The sequence below is a fragment of the Spermophilus citellus genome (genome assembly GCF_964194105.1).
Source record: "Spermophilus citellus genome assembly, chromosome: 9".
Classification (NCBI taxonomy): Eukaryota; Metazoa; Chordata; class Mammalia; order Rodentia; family Sciuridae; genus Spermophilus; species Spermophilus citellus.
Window position 1 is genome coordinate 141099 of NC_138191.1, and position 20022 is coordinate 161120.

Here is a 20022-nt window from a genome sequence, read left to right on the forward strand (position 1 = left end):
GGCCTTGTACAACAGGCCAGTAAATCTACCTGAAATGTGGTAGACATTTTCAACAGATCAAATATGATATGTTACCCTACAGTTTCTGTCTTTGGTAGAATAAACACCAAATACCCAAGGGTGTTCACCCTTCCACCCATCATGCTCCAGGGCTTCATTCACCTTCCAGGATGGATAAGGCCTTTGTTTTCCTTGTCAGGACAAGTTGTATTCTCGTGGAGCCCTCCTGGAATGGTCACAGAGAGCCCTAGTCTGTGCTGATTGGCTGCAGAATCCATCATCCACTCACCTTCTTGGGCCCTCAAAGCCCCTGCTGGCCTACAGGCATTGGATTGGCCACCATTCCTCTTGACATGCTATGCCCCCACCACACAAAGTTGCCATTTTCTCAGTGCTGGCTTTGGCTAGGATGGACAGGATTGGGCCAGGAGATTTGGCAACCCAGAGATCCTAGGTCTGAGGTCCTACAGATCAATGCCACCATCAGGTCATCCAGGCAGGGGAAGAGCCCCCAGGTGGGCAGCAACATTAGGAGCTCCAGGGGTCTGCAGGGCAGAAACTATAGGCTTTCACGAGCTCCCCAGCTACTCACTGGCCTAGGGCTGGAGCACCCCAGAGCACCTTGGGGAGCAGGCCATGCTCCATTTTTCAGCATACTCTCTGTGGAATTGATTCAGCAATTCCTTTTTCCTTTTTAGATTAATTTTGTTAGTAAAGTTTTTTCTTTTGATTTGTGGTTTGTAATAATGCATTAATAATAAAATAAATTTTTTAAAAGTAAAGAATTTGTTACTGTTACTTTGAACGTTGTATTTTATAATTCTTATAATTGTTTTTTCTACTTTGCTTAATGGTTTAACTTGTGGTTTATCACTTTTCATAGTGGCATGCTTGAATTTCTCTCCCACTTCCCTTATATATTTTCATTATATATATTCCACTTCCCTTTATATATTCTATAGGTTTTTAAGTTTTCACAGTGTCTCACTATGTTGCTAAGACTGGACTTCAGCTTATAGTCTTCCTGCTCAGCCTCTCCCAGATTGCTAAGATTACAATTTTACATACCATGAATGCCTCTTTCAGACATTTTTTCTTGAGGGATTATTCACATTCACAATTTATGCTTATTTATATTAACAATCTTTGTCTGAATTTAGTTAACCAAACTGTCTTCAAATGCTTACTTAGTGTTCTGGGTAATTCATAACTCTCACTATCCTAATGCTCAATTCCTAATATTTTTTGTTTTTGTTGTTGTTACTTTGATTAAACCATGGTTTTCTTTATCTTTATGTGCTGTACTATTGTTAATTGATTTGTCCATTAAAAAAACAGACAACAGTAGATTATATAGTTCTTGTAGAAACAGTATGGAAATTTTAAAATAAATTTTAAAAGCCAAATATAGTGCTACAAGCTTGTAATCCTAGCTAACTGGGAAGTCAACAAAAGATTTTAATTTTGAGGCAAGTCACAGAAATTTAGGAACATCATGTCTCAAACAATTTTAAAATAGCTGTGTTGTAGTTTAGTGGTATAGCACCCCTGGGCTTAATTCCAAGCACCACACAAAAATAATTAAAAGTAGAATGATGGCTGGGGATATGGCTCAAGTGGTAACACGCTTGCCTGGCATGCACTGGGCACTGGGTTCGATCCTGAGCACCACATAAAATAAAAAATAATGATGTTGTGTCCACCGAAAACTGAAAAATAAATATTAAAAAGAAATTCTCATTCTCTCTCTCTCTTTAAAAAAATAGTAGAATGACCTCATGATACAGAAATGCCAATATTAAATATGTATCCATAAGAGATGAAATCAGCATGTTGAAGAGATAGCTCCATTATTTTATTCAGTGAAAACATTGCTCTCAATATTCAAGATATGGACTCAACCTATGTGCCCATCAATGATCAAATTAGTAAAAGTGTGGTATTTATATGCCATTGCTGTTTAGATATAAAAATATCTTGTCATTTAAAGTAACATAGGATGAATATGCAGGACTTTGCATAAAGTGAAATAAGGCAGATACAGAAAGTCAGTTGCAGGAGAATTTGATTCACATGTGGAAGTCAGAAATTCAGAGAGTAAAATTGTGGTGACCAGGTACTGTGTTTTGTGGCGTGTTGGCATATTGTGCCGTAGTCTGGCTGGGCACAAAATAACCGAGCCGCCATGAGGCACTTGTAGGTTCAAACAGGAACTCCTTTATTGCCCGAACTCCCGCAAACACCACCCACTCGGCCCTTCCAGGAACACCACCAACCAGAAATCCTTCCTCCAGAACTCCCCCAACCAATGCGAATTCCCCAGGAATCCCCACGAGAACTCCAAAGTAGCAGCTGCCCAAGGCGGACAGCAGGGGTCTAATATACAATTGAATACACAGCTTAACATAACCATCATCATCTCTATGGCTCGATGGCTTCACCTCTCAACCACTCCCTTCTGGCAAAAATACCATGCATCATTCAGACTCAGCTGTGGCTCTCAGCATCTGCCCACTTCTGTTTAATTAAACAACAAGCATGTGGCTTAGGGAACGTGCCTGTCTTAGGTTATCCAATACTACATATGGTGCTTACCCATCATCGGATGAGCTGATCTCAAGGCATCAGCCTCCTGTCTTAGGTTGGTACCATTGCAATTGGATCTTATCTGTCATTGACTACCGGTCCAGCCTACTTGTGGATAGGCCTTTGCACCAGTGGGGGGGGGGGTGAGGTTCTTTGCCTCACCTCTGTTGGCCCCCAAATTTGGCCTTGGTGCCAGTGGCGGGGTGAGGTTCTTTGCCTAACCTCTGTTGGCCCCCAAATTTTAGACCATCACAAGCAGAAGGGAGGAGCATGCAAAATGCCATGACACCAAGCCAAATGATGGTTCCTTTTGGAAGAATTGTACCACCGATGACACCATCAGCAAAGATACCCCAGCACTATCACAATTCGCTGCACCAACAGATAGTTCACAATGCATACAGGTGATACATAGTCCAGGCAAGTTCTGCAAGCAGTTCAAAGCAAAGGAATCTGTTAATATGTTCATTTCCTCCTAAAGTAAATTGACTCCATGATTGAGCATCACTTGTTGAGTTACATTATTAATTGATGCATCCATCAGTTTATACAGTTTGTTGTGATAGCTATCGCAGAAGCTGTAGTTTGATTTTATCTTTGTCTTCACCGGCACTGGGATGAAGATAGGAATTCTGGCAATGATGGCTAAAAAAAAAATTATGTAACATTCCAGCAGGCACTAAGAGAAAGCAATTTTCTAAGCAATTTAATATCCTGAATAGAATTAGATGTAACGAAAAGGAAAGGTGAAAGTAAACAGACATATCTGTTAGCCTCCTTTTGTGTTCACATTTTAAAACAATCCTCAACAGGTGTTTACCCAATTAATTAAACCATTTAAATCACGTGAATAAAAAAATTTGGATCCCTTTTTTCATGAGCGCTCCTCATATATGATATATGGACATACGCACATACAGACATACAACACAAAACAGAAGTGTGCACACATAATACAATACATACAACACATAACATAATAGTAAAGGCCTTGTAGCTGTTCACAGGTGAAATCTCCATTGCAATGTTTAAAAACTCCCCAGTCAAAAAATAGAACTGATCAGAAAAAAATTTAACCAAAAAAAAGGGGGGGAGGTCTGTATGAGCTCAAAAAACAAAATAGAACTTCATGATGTGGGAAAGGGCAATAATAAAATAGATATTGAAAAAAGCACCCTGGTTTCATTAGCCTTCAGGTGTGGGAGAACCACTGTCGCAGATGTAAGGATAGACAAACTGGAGTTCTGGATATCAGCTGTTATGGATTTGAGCCAAATCATCTTCTTTTTGGTCTGTAGAAATCGTTTTAGTTAATCTCTCTGGAATCCAAATCAGCTGCTGTTCTCCCTGTGGAAACACACAAACAGACCCCCGACTCCGGACAATCACTGGGTCAGGACCTTTCCATTGTCCTGTTAGAATATCCTTCCAAAGTACCTTGGGCTTATGTACATTTTTTGGACACATATGCCTTTCCGCAGCACTAAGCGGAATGAAGAATCCAAATTTAAAAAGTTTAGAGTAAAAAGGGTTATTTTAAGTTTATCTTTGGGGGATATATACCCCTTCCCAATTCCCTCTTTTTGCTTTAATAAGTACATTTTAATCGTTTAATGAGCTCTTTCAACTATGCCTTGTCCCTGTGAATTGTATGGGATTCCTGTTATAAGAATAATGCCAAATGATGAGCAAAATTGTTTAAAAGAGGTAGAAGTATAACCAGGGGCATTATCTGGTTTTAACTGTTTTGGAACGCCCACAGTGGCAAAATTTTGTAAGCAGTGAGCTATAGTATCTTTAGTTTTTTCTCCAGCATGAAGGGAGCCCATCAAAAATCTGGAAGAAGTATCAACTGTAACATGCAAATATTTTAATTTTCCAAATTCTGGCAAGTGTGTGACATCCATCTGCCAAATATGGTTAGGTATCAGTCCTCTAGGATTGACTCCAAGAGTAACTTGTGGTAAAAAGGTCAAACAATTTTGACATTGTTTTAATATTTGTCTAGCTTGTTCCTTAGTTATTTTAAAACACTTTTTTTAAAGTATTAGCATTGACATGGAACCTTTTATGAAAATTTGTAGCTTCTACTAGTGTAGAGAAAATATGTATGTCATGTGTAGTTATATCTGCTAAATCATTGCCCAAACTAAGGGCTCCAGGCAATCCTGTATGTGCCCTGATAAGTTCTAAAAGAATGGACATTTTCTGTCCCAGATTAGACTTTGTATAGTGGAAAACAAAGAGAAAACAGTAGAGGAAGGAGAAATCCTACCAGCATCTTCAACTGATACTATAGCATTAACTATATACTGACTATCAGAAAATAAATACAGAATCTTTAAACATCACAAAAGCTTGTAATACTGCATTATGCTCTACCTTTTGAGCTGAATGTTTGGGTACTAAAAATGTAAAAGTTTGATCAGGGTTAACTACTGCTGCTGTACCATTATTTGACCCATCAGAGAACATATTTGGAGCATTCATGATAGGTGTTTTTCTTGTCATTTTTGGAAAAACTACAGGATGCGAAGACCAAAAAGACAACAAAGGATTAGATGGTAAGTGATTATCAAATGAAACATTAGGTTTGCACATGATTATTGCCCAAGTATTTAACTCATTAGCTAACTCATCAATTTGATCCATAGTATATGGAGTAATAATTTTATTAGGAGAAATTTCAAACACTCCCTTTACTGCTTTTATTCCTTTAAGTATCAATTGTCCTACAGCCTCAGGATACCTAGTAAGAATAGTGTTAGGAGAATATGATAATTATATCCACAATAATGGACCCTCTTGCCAAAATACTCTTGTAGGAATATTTTTGTTGGTATTACAATAAATAATAAAGGCAAACTTATATCAATTCTATCCAAATGCATATTTTCCATATATGTTTCAATTATTTTTAATGCCTTTCTTGCTTCAGGTGTTAACATTCGTGTTGAATTTGGATCTGATAGACCTTTTAGGATATCAAATAAAGGTCTCAACTCTCCTGTTGGTATGCCTAGATAAGGCCTTATCCAATTTATGTCTCCTAATAACTTTTGAAAGTCGTTAAGTGATTTGAGTTGATCTACTCGTATTTGAATTTTTGGTGGATGGACCATGGTTGAGGATAATAGAACTCCTAAATAATTAATTGGAAAATTTAATTGTACTTTATCTATTGCTATCTCTAGATTATAATTTTTTAATAAGTTTGTAAGTGTGGCATAACATTCTAGCAATGTGTTTTTATCTTTGTGTGCTAATAATACATCATCCATATAGTGAAATATTTGTAGTTCAGGATTTTGATTTCTAAGTGGCTGGATTGCTTTGTTAACATTAATTTGACATATAGTTGGGCTGTTAGCCATCCCTTGAGGGAGTACTTTCCATTCATATCTCTGATCAGGACCTTCATGATTTAGTGCAGGGATAGTAAATGCAAAATGTGGACTGTCCTCAGGATAAATTGGAATTGAAAAAAAAAACAATCTTTTATATCTGTAACTAAAACATACCAGGTTTTTGGCAAAGCAGACAATTGGAGAATCCCTGATTGAGCAGGTCCCATAATCATCTCATTATTAATGGCTCTTAAATCTTGCAATAATCTCCATTTACCAGATTTCTTTTTGATGACAAAAATGGGAGTATTATGGGAGATACAGAAGGTTGTATATGACCCTCCGCTAATTGTTGTTTGTGCAGGTCATGGGCTCCTTGTATCTTTTCTTTAGTCAGGGGCCACTGAGGAACCCATACTGGCCTTTCTGATTTCCAAGTAATTTTTATTGTCTCAATGACCCCTCCTGAAAACCCAATCCATGTCTGTGTGTTCCTTGATTTATTTGTATTGGTGCTGCTATACCTTGTTCTTGTTCTCCTAATCTTTTTCCTTTCCTAAAACCTTATCTAGCCATAATAGTGGGCGCATTTGGATTGATGCTATTTGTTAATGTCAAACCTAATTGATCTAGGACATCTCATCCCCATAAATTTATAGGAAGATGATCCAATACATATGGCTGTATAGTTCCTTCACATCCTTCAGGATCCTTCCAATCTAATACCATTGCACTTCTGTGGGGATTATTTCCCACTCTGAGGCCTCAACGCGTTTGAGTGGCTGGTTGTAACGGCCAATGTTTTGGCCATTCTTGATGAGAGATGATGCTAAGGTCTACACCTGTATCCAGCAGCCCATTAAATTCATATCCTTGAATGTTTAGTTTTAGCATGGGGTGAGAATCTAAATTTAAAGAAAGCATAGCCCAATCTACACCTTTGGAGCCTAATCACCTGGAACCTCTTTCCTATAGTATGGCTGGAAAATTTATCATGTAGGCTGGGTATTATTAATAACTGTGATATTCTATCTCCTGGTGAAATTACTGATATACCCCTTGGAGAACTGGCTATAATTTTATCATAAGTCCTTTTAGAGTAGAAGAACTGTGTCCCAATAATAAGCCTACTGGTCCTTGGGGATGAGGTCCTTTAACTCCTGTGGGAATAATTTGAACTCCCATCTCTGGAGTTAGCACTGCTCTGGCAGAGGCACAGGTGTCCAAACCTGCGCTCCCTCTGGTTTGTCTGATGAGGTTTCTAATGGATAATGTGTCCTGGGCACTATTCTGATGGTGTTGCTGAGTTCCTCCATTGCCCCATATATTTGTGGTTGTGGGCCCCAGAGCATTGGGCCCCCCTGTCCGTTTTTTGGCAATGGAGCCCGTTGCTTTTCTCCATGACATTGTGGGTAAACCCCTGTTTTTTGATAACAGAGTATCCTCTATGGTGGTTTGAGAACAGCATTCATTAGCCCAATATCTCCCTCTACAGCATTGTGGGCAAATACCTGGTATTCTACCCCTTTGATACCTAGTTTTGTTAAACTCTCCTCCTATGTGACAATTCCTTTTAAAATGTCCTGTTTGTTCACAATTGTAGCATGTTTTGGGCCTGGCATCTAAAGCCTGTTGTACTGCAGCTGCCAAGACTTGCCCTTGTTCATTAATGTCTCTACATAATTTAATATATGTGTTTAAGTCTTCATTTTTCCATGGTCTAATGGCCTCCTTGCACCATCAATTTGCTTGCTCAAAGGCTAGCTGTTTAATTAATGGCATTGCTTGTTCTGTGTCTCCAAAAACTCTGGTAGCTGTTTGAATAAGCCTATCTACAAATTCAGTGCAAGGTTCATTAGCTCCTTGTATTACCTTAGATAATTGACCTTGTAAATCTCCATGTCCTTGTAAAGTCTTCCATGCTCTAACCGCATCTGCAGCAATTTGTGAGTATATAGCAGGATCATATGCAATTTGTTGCTGCTGACCCTCATAAGGTCCTTTTCCTAATAACATATCTAGATTTCTCTGAGGATAACTGGCTGCTGCATTTCACCTAGCCATCTCCTTGCAAAATTCCTCATTGGCAACCTTCCATAACAGGTATTGTCCTCCATTTAGCACAGCTTTACACATACTAGTCCAGTCTGCTTGCGTCATGTTCAAGTTGGTAATGGATTCGACCATGCTTACAGTGAAGGGTGCTTGAGGACCATAGGTTGTTACAGCCTCTTTTAGCTGCTTCACTGTTTTGAAATCTAAAACATGGTGATTTCGCTGCCCTCCTGCCACCTCAAATACAGGGCATGCTAATATTTGAGGTCGTGTCTCAGGATCCCATCTATCAACTACGGGGGTTGATGGCCACTCAACATATATTGTCTCCATAGGCGGAGCTGTTGGTTAGACACTTACACCCTCTGGTGATAGAAAGGTGTTAGTAGCAACCTCCCATTGTGATTTCTCTCCTGATAGCCCCTCCTTCTCTAAACTTTTTTCCTCTGTCTGACTAACTCGAGAGTCTTCCTGTTTTACTTGATTTAAAATGTCTTCTCCTAGACTAAGCAGATTGTAACAACGTCCATATGGTAATATGCCAACTGGCAGAGTTCCTGGGCTTTCCTTTTGTATCTTTTTTAAATCTTCACCATAATGGTTCCATTGTGATATATTTAACAACCCCTCTTTAATGAACCATGGGCTATACCTTTGTATCATCTTAACGTATGCCCTGTTCTTGATTTTACTGAGATGTCTCCTTCCTCTAGCACTTTACTTAACGCCCTTTCGGTTTGGTTCTTATTAATTTTTAATTCCATATTTCCATGATGAAGATACCCCTCACTAAGATAATGTAAAACAAAACCGAGACAAAATGAAACAAAAATGGAACAAAAATTCATTATAGCAGCCTTTCTATCCTCCTGAAATATCCATCCGTCCTTTCTCCCCATCTGTTCTTCAGATGCAAATAGTTTTTCCTCAGATGTGAGCTGTTTTTCTTCCATCCCACCCATCTCCAGGGACTGGCAACTTAAAACAAAAGTGAAACAAAACAAAAGAAGAATCTTTAAATGGTTACCCATCCTCTCACACTGCCCCCAGAATAGAGCAGTTTACCTTATCACTTACCCTCAGGCATTCCCTGCATGGGCCACCATATGCCGCAGTCTGGCTGGGCACAAAATAACTGAGCCGCCACGAGGCACTCGTAGGTTCAAACAGGAACTTCTTTATTGCCCGAAGTCCCGCGAACGCCACCCACTCGGCCCTTCCAGGAACACCACCAACCGGAAATCCCTTCTCTGGAACTTCCCCAACCAACTCGAACTTCCCAGGAATCCCCAGGAATCCCCGTGAGAACTCCACCCCAGTTGGACAGCAGAGGTCTAATATACAATTGTGTACACTGCTTAACATAACCATCATCATATCAATGGCTCGCTGGTGTCACCTCTCAACCACTCCCTTCTGGCAAAAATGGCATGCGTCATTCTAACTCAGCTGTGGCTCTTAGCAATATTGTTAGTCAAAGTTTACAAATTTTTATTTGAATGGGCATAAGAAGGTCAAGAGTATTTTTGTATCACATGGTGAGTGTAGTATATTAGGTTCTTGGTAAATACTAATAGAATGAATGCAATACTTTGTAATCACAAAACTGATAAATATGTGAAATAATGCATGTATTGGTTCACTTCAGTTAGTCATTTCACTTTGTATATATACTTTAAAATACCATGATATACTTAGTAAATACACAAAGTTGAATTTTTCAATGAAACAAATCATCAAATAATACAAATTTTAGAATGTAAAAAACAATTTATTAGTCTTGAAGGTCATGTTGGCTTTATCCAGATAATATGGATAAAACTCGTTTTCATGGAGAATTTTTCTAGACATATGTGTGTATTTTTCTTATTAAAAGAGTCCAGAGTCTCTTTACTCTTGTTAAATAACTGTGGTATTATCATCCAAAATCTATTTGTTAATTCCAGGTCTCTATGTCATGGTAGACAGAAAGCAGTTTTCAAATACTTCAAGAAAGCCCTAAATGCTTGTGTGTATCTTTTATATTTCCCCTATTCTACTGAGAATGATAGTAGCTGGTGAAGTTTTTTCTAAATGCACAATGCTATATTGTGGAGGAGCAATGGCTGTATTTGGGAAAAGTTACATATTTTCTTCTATTTTTATCCTTAGTAATATACTTCTCTTTGATACTGTGATCTCTACAATAGTTTCAGTAATTTTCACAAGGTAATTTTGTCTGTACATTTTTAACTTATATTTTACTTTTTAACTGGAATAATGATGACCTTGGATTTACTAATCTGCTACCTCACTGATTTCTTGACATGGTGATAATTTCATATCTTACTGTGAAAATATATTCATTTCAGCCTAGTAAGTAAAATAATTTTTATATTGGTTTATTTCAGGCATGGCTTCTCATCATACCCAAGAATTTGCACAAGACCAGGGCATAAAACATATACTTCAAAAAGTGATAAATGGAAAATATGGAAACTATGAACTTGACTATTCACAACAAAGAAAAATATGGAAAATTGTAAGTGAGAATGAACATCATAAATTATATTATCAAAAGTCAGTCCTTATTCACCACCATAGAATTCGTATTGGAGAGAAGACCTGCAAATTTAGAGAATGTGACAAAGCTTTTAATGAAAAATCTCACCTTATTTGTCATCAGAGAATTTATACTGGAGAGAAGCCCTACCAAAGTAAAGAATGTGGCAAAGATTTCATTAAAAAAACACAGCTTATTCACCACCAGAGAATTCATACAGGAGATAAGCCCTACAAATGTACAGAATGTGGCAAATCTTTCATTAAAAAAAACCACATTATTTATCACAGCAGAAATCATACTGGTGAGAAGTCCTACAAATGTACAGGATGTGACAAAGCTTTTAGTAAAAAATCAAGACGTTTTAGCCATGAGAGAACCCATACTAGAGAGAAGCCCTATCAATGCAAAGTATGTGGCAAAGCTTTTAATCATAAAAGTAGCCTTATTTGCCACAGCAGAGTTCATACTGGAGAGAAGCCCTACAAATGTGAAGAATGTGGCAAAGTTTATACTCAAAAATCAGCCCTTCATTGCCACAGAATAATTCATACTGGAGAGAAGCCGTACCAATGCAAAGTATGTGGCAAAGCTTTTAATCAAAAATGTAACTTTATTCACCACAGCAGACTTCATACTGGAGAGAAGCCCTACAAATGTAAAGAATGTGGCAAAGCTTTTAGTAAAAAATCAAGACTTATTAACCACCAGAGAACCCATACTAGAGAGAAGCCCTACCAATGCAAAATATGTGGCAAAGCTTTTAATCAAAAAAGTAGCCTTATTCGCCACAGCAGACTTCATACTGGAGAGAAGCCCTACAAATGTAAAGAATGTGACAAAGCTTTTAATGAAAAATCATACCTTACTTACCACAGAAGAATTCATACTGGTGAGAATCCCTACAAATGTAAAGAATGTGGCAAAGCTTTTATTAAAAAAGCATATCTTATTCCCCACCAGAGGATTCATACTGGAGAGAAGCCCTACAAATGTACAGAATGTGACAAAGCTTTTAATGAAAAATCAAGCCTTGTTTGCCACAGCAGACTTCATACTGGAGAGCAGCTCTACAAATGTACAGAATGTGACAAAGCTTTTAGCAAAAAATCAGGCCTTGTTCGCCATCAGAGAATCCATACTGGAGAGAAACCCTACCAATGCAAAGTATGTGGCAAAGCTTTTAATCGAAAAACTAGCCTTATTTACCACAGCAGACTTCATACTGGAGAGAAGCCCTATGAATGTGAAGAATGTGGCAAAGGTTATATTCAAAAATCAGCCCTTAATTGCCACAGAAATATTCATACTGGAGAGAAGCCCTACAAATGTGAAGGATGTGACAAAGTTTATAGTCAAAAATCAAGCCTTATTAAGCACAGCAGAGTTCATACTGGAGAGAAGACTTAGAAATGCAAAGAATGTGGCTAAGCTTTTAATCATCCATCAAACCTTACAAGACATCAGAGAATTCATATTGGAGACAACTTCTACAAATTATTATAGCAGAGAAAAATTATTCAAATGAAAAAACTGTTACAATGTGAAAATGTCTCCCACAATTGGTCACCCCTTACTCAACACCTAGAAAACATACTAGTAGGAGAGGGTCAAGTGGAAAAATTTGTTTCAAAACTCATAGACATTGCTCAAACATTATTGAACTTTGGAGAATTCATAATCCTCAGCAACCTTAAAAAGTTAAATAATGTTTCCAATCCCTTATTTAAATTTCAGATTTATTAAACATCTGAAACCTTATTCCTGTAATGAAGGTTAAACAGCATTTTCCAAAATATGTGTCATATTTAATAGTGAAATATTTACAATAAAAACCTTGACAAATATAAAGGAAGTATACTAAAGTCCTTATCCATACCTCATAACTTGATGTACTTGAGGGTCAGTAAAAGAGAAAATAATTTAAATATAGAAAATGAGCAACTGGCTTTAAGTTTTTATTAAAATTTATTAAATATTATTAGGAGATATGGAGAGATAACAAAATCATTGTAGATATTATACATCCAGAGTGCAGATAGCTCATCTTTGAAAGGATATGCATTTCTTATAAATCAAAGATTACTGAATATTTGCACTTTTGAATGTTGGAGAAAATTATAAGAAATATATTTTTAAAAATTTTAATTTTTTAAACTTCATTTCTTGTACGGTGGGTTAAACTTAAGGATGCTTAACCACTGATCCACATTCTCAGTCACACACACACACAGACACACACACCCCTCCCTTCCCCAACTCTTTTAAATTTTGAGGCAAGGTCTGCTAAGTTGCCTAAAACCTCACTAAGTTGCTAAGGCTGACTTTGAACTTGTGAAAGTTTTTCCTCAGCTTGCCAATTTGCATGAATTACAGGCATGGGCCACCTTGCCCAGTTTACAGTGCCTTTTTACCTATATTCATATTATGCATGCAACATATTAATAAATATAAGTGAATGTTAATATGTTAACACTGTCATGTATTGAATCATGTCATTATCTCAAAGGTATCACAGTTTTCCACTTGACTAAGGGATTTATGTAACAGGCATACTATTGGGTAAATAGTACTGTGACATCTCTTAATTATTGTACACATTAATCAAACTTATTTGGGAAATATAATTTGCATAAATCAAATTGATATAATTTTTCTGTTTGTATTTGTGGAGATATTAAGACAGTTATGAGAATGATATAGACTGCAGAGAAGACAGACCAAGGCAGACTCAAAGAAAACTATCCAAGCACTCCATTTAGACTTCTCTGTGTACTGAGCAAAAGTCTGCAGGCTTCCAGGTACACCAAATCTTCCTCTACCTCCCCCTTTCACTATGTGCTCGTAGCCTCAGATGAGATTTCTGCATTCAAAGCCAGCCTTTCAGAAAATAAGGGCCACATATAAAATAAATCTGATACTTGGGAATCCTGAAGTCATCAGTGGAGAATTTCTAGGGCCTAAATTTGAACTTAATATTGAGTTGCTTTTGAAGACTATGCTTTAAGGTAGTGTCTTAATTTTACTAACTTGGCTTAAGTTAAAGATTATTTTTATTTTTGTTTTTAATTCCAATGTTATTTTGCACATGAATTAAGAGTATGTGGCAGGCAGAATAATGTCATTCCCAGGAGATTCTTTTCTCATGATAATAAATATGCCTCATTATCTTGCAAGTGACTTTGCAGATGGTATTATGTTAAAGATTCTGAGAAGGGGAGACCATCCTGGATGGCACGGGATCATCTACACAATCCAAGTAATCCCGTGGGTCTTTAAAATGAAAGAAGAGACAAAGAAGTCTGGTGATGGATCAGGCACTCTGCCAGCTGTTGCTGGTTTTGAAGGTGGAGGAAGCAGCCTCCAGCCAAGAAGTGAGGGGTTTCTAGAGCCAGAAAAAGCAAGGAAGCAGGATGTGCCTGAGGTCCTCCATTGGGTGATACAATGATTGTATCCCCCAGTGATTTTAGACCAGTGGGACCCCTGGGGGGCTCCTGACCTACAATTCTAACATAATTGGATGTGTTCTCAGCCATGATGTTTGTGGAAAGTTGTTACCACAGCAATGGAAAATCATCACTAGTGCTACTCCCTCTCGCTTCAGCATGAGGAGATCTGGGATATGATGAACTTTGTAAATCCTGAAGGTCTTAGGGTGCTGATTTCAACATCATGTGGACATCAACACTTAAAAAATGCTTTATTGATGGTGGCAATGCTGCACAGGCTTCTCTGTGACTCTGATGGAGAATATCTAGTTGGCCTCCTCTATAACAGAGTAGAACTTAGAATGACTCAGGAGACAGGGAAGCAAGGTCCTGGCTAGAATAAGTGAAGATGCAGGCCACAAAAATAAATAATGGAGAAGGAAGTAGAATTAAGAACAAAGGGCACAAAGAAAGGGTGAACCTAAGAGCTGCATGTGTGACTACCTCTGAGCTCTGAGCTTCAAGGCCCAGGAAGTTGCATGTGGGCCTCAAGAGAGACAGGATCTTTTGGACCAGCTGTTTGCTCTCCCCAATCTGCTTTCTGAGAGCAGTATAGTCATTGATATGGTCTATGATATGGCAGCCATGCTTGTTGGTGAAGAAGCCACCTGTAGTATCACCCTCCAGCTTGGCAGAGCTCTTCATTCCTCAAGGATCATCTGAATCCAGCTCTGAAAAAGAAAACCACAATAATATAGGATCTGCTGTTATTTATGATAATATCCTCAGTTCCCACCAATGCAGAGAGATAGTGAAAGAGCTCAGGATCAAGAAAGGCAGCCTTCAAAAATTCTGAGTGGGTCAAGTCCATAGAGACCTTTTGGTTTCTTTATTTTTATAAACTTTCTTACATCATTGCATAATGACAAACTTGCCAGAAGACAAATTTTGTCTTCATTGACAAGTAGGCTATTCAGGAAGAATAGCATAAACATGAAAAGTTTTCTGGATAGAAAACGCACAGAGAAGCAAATCAGCTGGACACAGAGAGCACATTTATGAATGTGTACAGGAAAAAAAAAAGAATGTGTACAGGGCAATGATGCAAAAAGAGCAATAGGACAACTGTGGCAAGAAGAAAAATGAGAAGAAAGGCAGCCACAGAAGAGTCAATGAACAGGACTGAAGGCTTTGTTGCACACAGAAAATTTTCTAAATTCACATAACACTTATAGAGGACTGACAGTTATTTGCATTAATAATTTTCCTTCATTGTGTCCAAGCCTCTTAGATGTCATATTTATGCCATTTGTCCTAGTGACAATGACAGTATCTGAGCCAGGAGAAAAGAAAGCAGAGCTGTGAAGGACCAGAGGAAGAAAATTCTTACCAACATCCCAAACTGCAGAGGAAATAACTGAATCTAGGGAGGAAAGACAGCCAGTGTTCAGGACACCTCAAACACCCTGCACCCCAAATCACACACAGTCTAGCCTTCACCACACAAGATCTAAGGCATCAGGACTTCCCTCTCATGTCATCAGCATACATATGCCCCATGGAAAAGCAAAAGTCAACAGATTGATATGTTTATGTTATTTAGAATGAAAGATGTTTGATGGACAGGTATTCCAAATGAATGTAACTTCTAGTTTAAAAACCTGTTAGGTACAATTTTAAAAACCAACTTTTTTTTTCTATGTGCTGTCTATTACAATGATGTAGTGAAACCTAAATATGTACAAAATCACATGTATATATATATATATATATATATATGTGTGTGTGTGTGTGTGTGTGTGTGTGTGTGTGTGTTAAAATATTGATCAAGGGCTGGGGTGCAGTTCAGTGGCAGAATGCTTGCTTAGCATGCAAGAAGGCTTGGGTTCAATTCAATTTTGTAAAACAAAAGTTTACAAAATGTAAAGCATCCCAAAAAAGGAGTACCTGGTAAGTGGAGAGTGGGTCACAGCCAGGTTCCAGTTCAGGCCTCTGGGGGCTGGGAACAAGAGAAAGAGCAGAGACTGAGCCATGGGGCTGCATCTTAGCTGGTGCATGGGAAAACAGTGACAGGGAAGCCTTTTTAGAGGGAAGTGAAGATGTGACTCAACACCACACCCACCATGGCAGCTCCAAAAGCAACAATCTAATGTATGCTTAGCAGTTCCTGCCAGATGGGTACTGTGCTTGGCAATTCACAGATGCTTCTTACTTAAAGGCCACAATAAAAAGTCCCTGAAATTGTCCAATTTCATTTGAAAATTGAAGTCATTATCTGAAAAAAAAAATGAGTATTTAGCACAACTAGAGAAAATAAGGATTAACATGACCCAAGAATTTATGGCATGAGAATTTGAAATTCTGAGCCTTGAAGGCTCAGACTTAGAGAAGAAACATGAGCAGAAGTGATAAAGGATATGGCCATACAGGCGAATGGAGAGGGTAACTGGATTGGTGCAGCAAAAAGCAAAACAGAAGAAGACATAGAAGTGGAATGATGTGTCAAGAGGTTGGGGAGTGGGCCTCTGTTAACATTCAAATCAAAACTAGGAAAGCAAGATAGAGACTGGATACTGAAGAGAGCCAGAGAAGTCTGGTAAACATGCTTATCTGAAGAGGCAGGCAAGAGACTGGGGCAGAAGTGGATGTCTACCATGTGGAATGAATGTGCCTGCCACCTAGCGCTGTCCCACAGCCCTGGTTTCCTTTTGTCACACACTGAGGTCCCCCTAGGTGAAGGAAAGGGAAGCCACTCTAGAGAGTGTGGCAAGGTCTGTGATACTGAGACAGAGCCTAGTGAGGTAGAAGGAAGACTACCTAAAAAGAAAGAACCTGATTTGGTCTTTAGGCCCTATAAACCCCAGCTTGTCTATTCATGTCTCAATGCCCCCTTTGCCAATTGGAGCATGTGAAATATAAAAATATCATAAAACCTGTCTACTATAAATAAAATTGGGGGGAAAACTGGCTCCAGGACAGTATGTGTCTCCCACCTACAGACAAACTTCCATAAATTTTTTTTGCCCCTTTTTGATTTTACAATGATTTTCTTACATTTATTTCTTCTTTAAAATTAGAACTCTATAGTCATACATTGCCAGGGGCCAGCCTCAGCATGGTGTCTTGGAGGACTTCCTTGATTGGATAACAAGGAGTTGACGAGAACAGCAGAAAAACACAGACACAAAAGTGAATGTGCTGAATCTGAATCTTATGTCTTGAATCATATATACTATTCTTTTTGGAATGATTACAATACTTTGTGGTTACAAGGCAGGAAGCACAAAAATTGTTATTCAAGGAAGTAGAGTTTCATTTTTGAGTAAGCCTAATCAGACAAAAATAATCATTAATCCTAAGCAGCAGTAAGCACTTTTAACTTTCATTTCGTGTTAAGCCTTGAGCTGTTCCACTTAGCTAAGCTTAATAGTATTTAACCATGACCCAGACATTTACTCTACCCTCAAGCTGATTTATCATATTTCAAACCTGGACTGGTGCCACAGTTATAGCAAGTGGTTAACTTGAAAGGTTTGGCTACTATTTTTAATCACTCTAATGGCAAAGAATCATACCATTCAGCCCTGCTAGCTGGTACCTGAGTCCAATACCATCTACTTATTTGTTATCTAATGATTAACTTTTCCTCTCTAATTTTTAAGCATCAAGGGATCCCCCTATATCTGATTTGTTCCCAGTTACTTAAATCTTTATAGCGTACCCATTTATTATTAACATTTACTATCAACCCTACATTGGGATCATATTTTCCTGTCCAGGACCAAGGGGGCAAGGTGGGAGTTGACTCTGGTCCAGGTCTACGAGGGGGATACCAAAATCTACCTCCAATCATGTAGGCTGGCCCATAGGGCCCCATGACTGTTGACATAGGCCTATATTTATTATTATTTTCCTTATGACCTACTTTAGCAGGAAGGACCTTTGGACTTTCAGGAGTAGTTAGTTGAGGCTTATTTAGATTAACTTTGACAAGGTTTTCATAAACTTTCTTAACTGTTTTTTCCTTAGGGAGTTTTGCTATAATACTTAACTGTTTATGAGAATTGGCTACATTATTGCAGTTGTTGCAAGCTGACCTATTTTCCAGGATTGTTATGTTTACCTGGAGAGTAATGTTGATTCCCATAGACTCAATGGTCATATGAGAGGTGAGTAATATTCCAATTACAATAAAGCCAAACAAAAATCATTCAATTCCCAGAAACATGCTCTGCTGCCCCAGAGGTCAGTTGCCTTGCGCCATCCACCTCAGGAAGGCCTTGCCATTTCCTGTGTCAGGGGAGGGGTGCAGCATTACATAGTAGTGGGTTTATTTGGACAAAATGCATGCAATTTGACTTCAGTTCATGATTCACCCCTTTCCCTCTCTTTTCCCTCCCATCCTCCCTGACCTCTCCCAATTCTCCTTCATCTACTCCACTAGACTTCCTTTTGCTCATCTATTAATTTGTATTTGATTGGTTCTTCCTACCTAAGCATAAAGATGGAGTTCCCTGTGGCATATTTATATGTGCACATAACAACTTTTTAAGAGTTCATTCTGGGGCTGGGGTTGTAGCTCAGTGGAGAGTGCTTGCCTCACATGCCTGAGTCCCTGGATTTGATCCTCAGCACCATGTAAAAATAAAGATATTGTGTCCATTTAGAATGAAAAAAAAATCACTCTGCATTGCCTCCCCTTACCCATTCCTGCACTCTGTCTCTCGGTCTTCTCTAATACTGCTCTTTCCTTTATCTGGATGATATTCTATCATGCCCTGTTGGAATAACTTTCAGCCTCAGCTAGCAGCTACTAGCAGCTCGGAAGTGCCTGAAATATCCACCTTCCTTCAGGCCTGACAGAAGCACCTGCAGGGTGGGGTGAAACCACATCCTCAGCACTTGTGGTTAGCATTGCCAAACTGCCCCACCAGGAAACTGAGAGTCAGGGGCTTCAGAGCATGAAATCCCTGACTCAGTAAGGGCTAAAGACCCTTTTAGATTGCTTTCTGCCATGACAGCAATATTTAGAGTTTCCTCACAGTGTGGTTATGTAAGGCAGAAGATGATTGGCTTATGGATGTTGTCTTGCTTATTTATGATTGATAGGCATGCCCCACTCAAACCCTATTACAGTTGTGTGCATTCCAAAAATAAACTGAGCTACTGGACAATGACCTGAGGTGGGTCTCCAGCCAGTTCTCTCACCAGCTCCCGGAGTCTGTGTGTTGATTCTCTACCCACCACCTCCCCACAAGAAGGTAGCTGAGTGACCATCGACCATGAAGGGACTAGGAACACATTCACTGCCCTCCCCATTTCCTTTGTTTTACTCTAGTTTCTGCATGAGAATAAACATTCAAGCTTTGCGTTTTGTGTTTGGCTTATTTCACGTAGCATGATATTCTCATTTCTATCCATTTACCTCAAACACCATAATTTCAATCTCTTTTATGGCTTTGTAGAACCCCAGTGTGTGTGTGTGTGTGTGTGTGTGTGTGTGTGTGTGTGTGTGTGTATGTAAATAAACACATGTCATATATATGATATATATGTCAGAATTTTTAAATTTATTTATCTATTGAGGGGGATCTAGGGTTGATTCCATAATTTAGCCATTGTGAAATGTGCTGCTATAAACATTGAGGTAGCTGTCACTGTAGTATGCTGATTTTAGAAGTTTTGGCAAAATACCTAGGAATGGGCAGATGCTCATAGGATGCTTACATCTCTAGTTTTTTGATGAATCTCGATACTGCTTTCTGGAGTTGTACTAGTCTGCAGTACAAGTGTACCTTTTCTCCCACAACCTTGCCTGCATTTTTTGTTGTGTGTATTCTTGATCATTGCCATTTTGGAGTGAGATGAAATTTTAGTGTTGTTTTCATTTTGCATTTCCCTGATGGCTAGTGAGGTTGAACCTTTTCTCATATATCTGGCCATTTGTGTTTCTTTTGTTAAGAAGTTTCTGTTTAGTTCTATTGCTCATTTATTTATTGGGTTCTTTGGGATATTTTTGTATGAAGTGTTTTGAGTTATGTATATATTCTGGGTATTAATATTG

General features: G+C 38.4%; 1 protein-coding gene across 3 annotated transcripts in view; it reads left to right on the forward strand.

Moving 5' to 3' along the window:
* The window catches only part of LOC308657273 (uncharacterized protein), a 38661-nt gene extending 19334 nt beyond the window's left edge, over positions 1 to 19327 (forward strand). Inside the window, exons 3-5 of one of the 3 annotated variants that reach the window (XR_014023889.1) lie at positions 10379 to 10509; positions 17036 to 17153; positions 17988 to 19327. Coding sequence is in view for 1 of the 3 variants with exons in the window: in XM_081308812.1 (XP_081164938.1) it covers positions 10379 to 11940 (1562 nt within the window). In the remaining 2 variants the exon portion in view is untranslated. Of the gene's footprint in view, positions 1 to 10378; positions 12382 to 17035 lie in introns of those variants that run through there. The other 2 variants (XR_014023890.1, XM_081308812.1) reach the window with 2 other exon arrangements.
* The last annotated feature ends 695 nt before the right edge of the window (positions 19328 to 20022 follow it).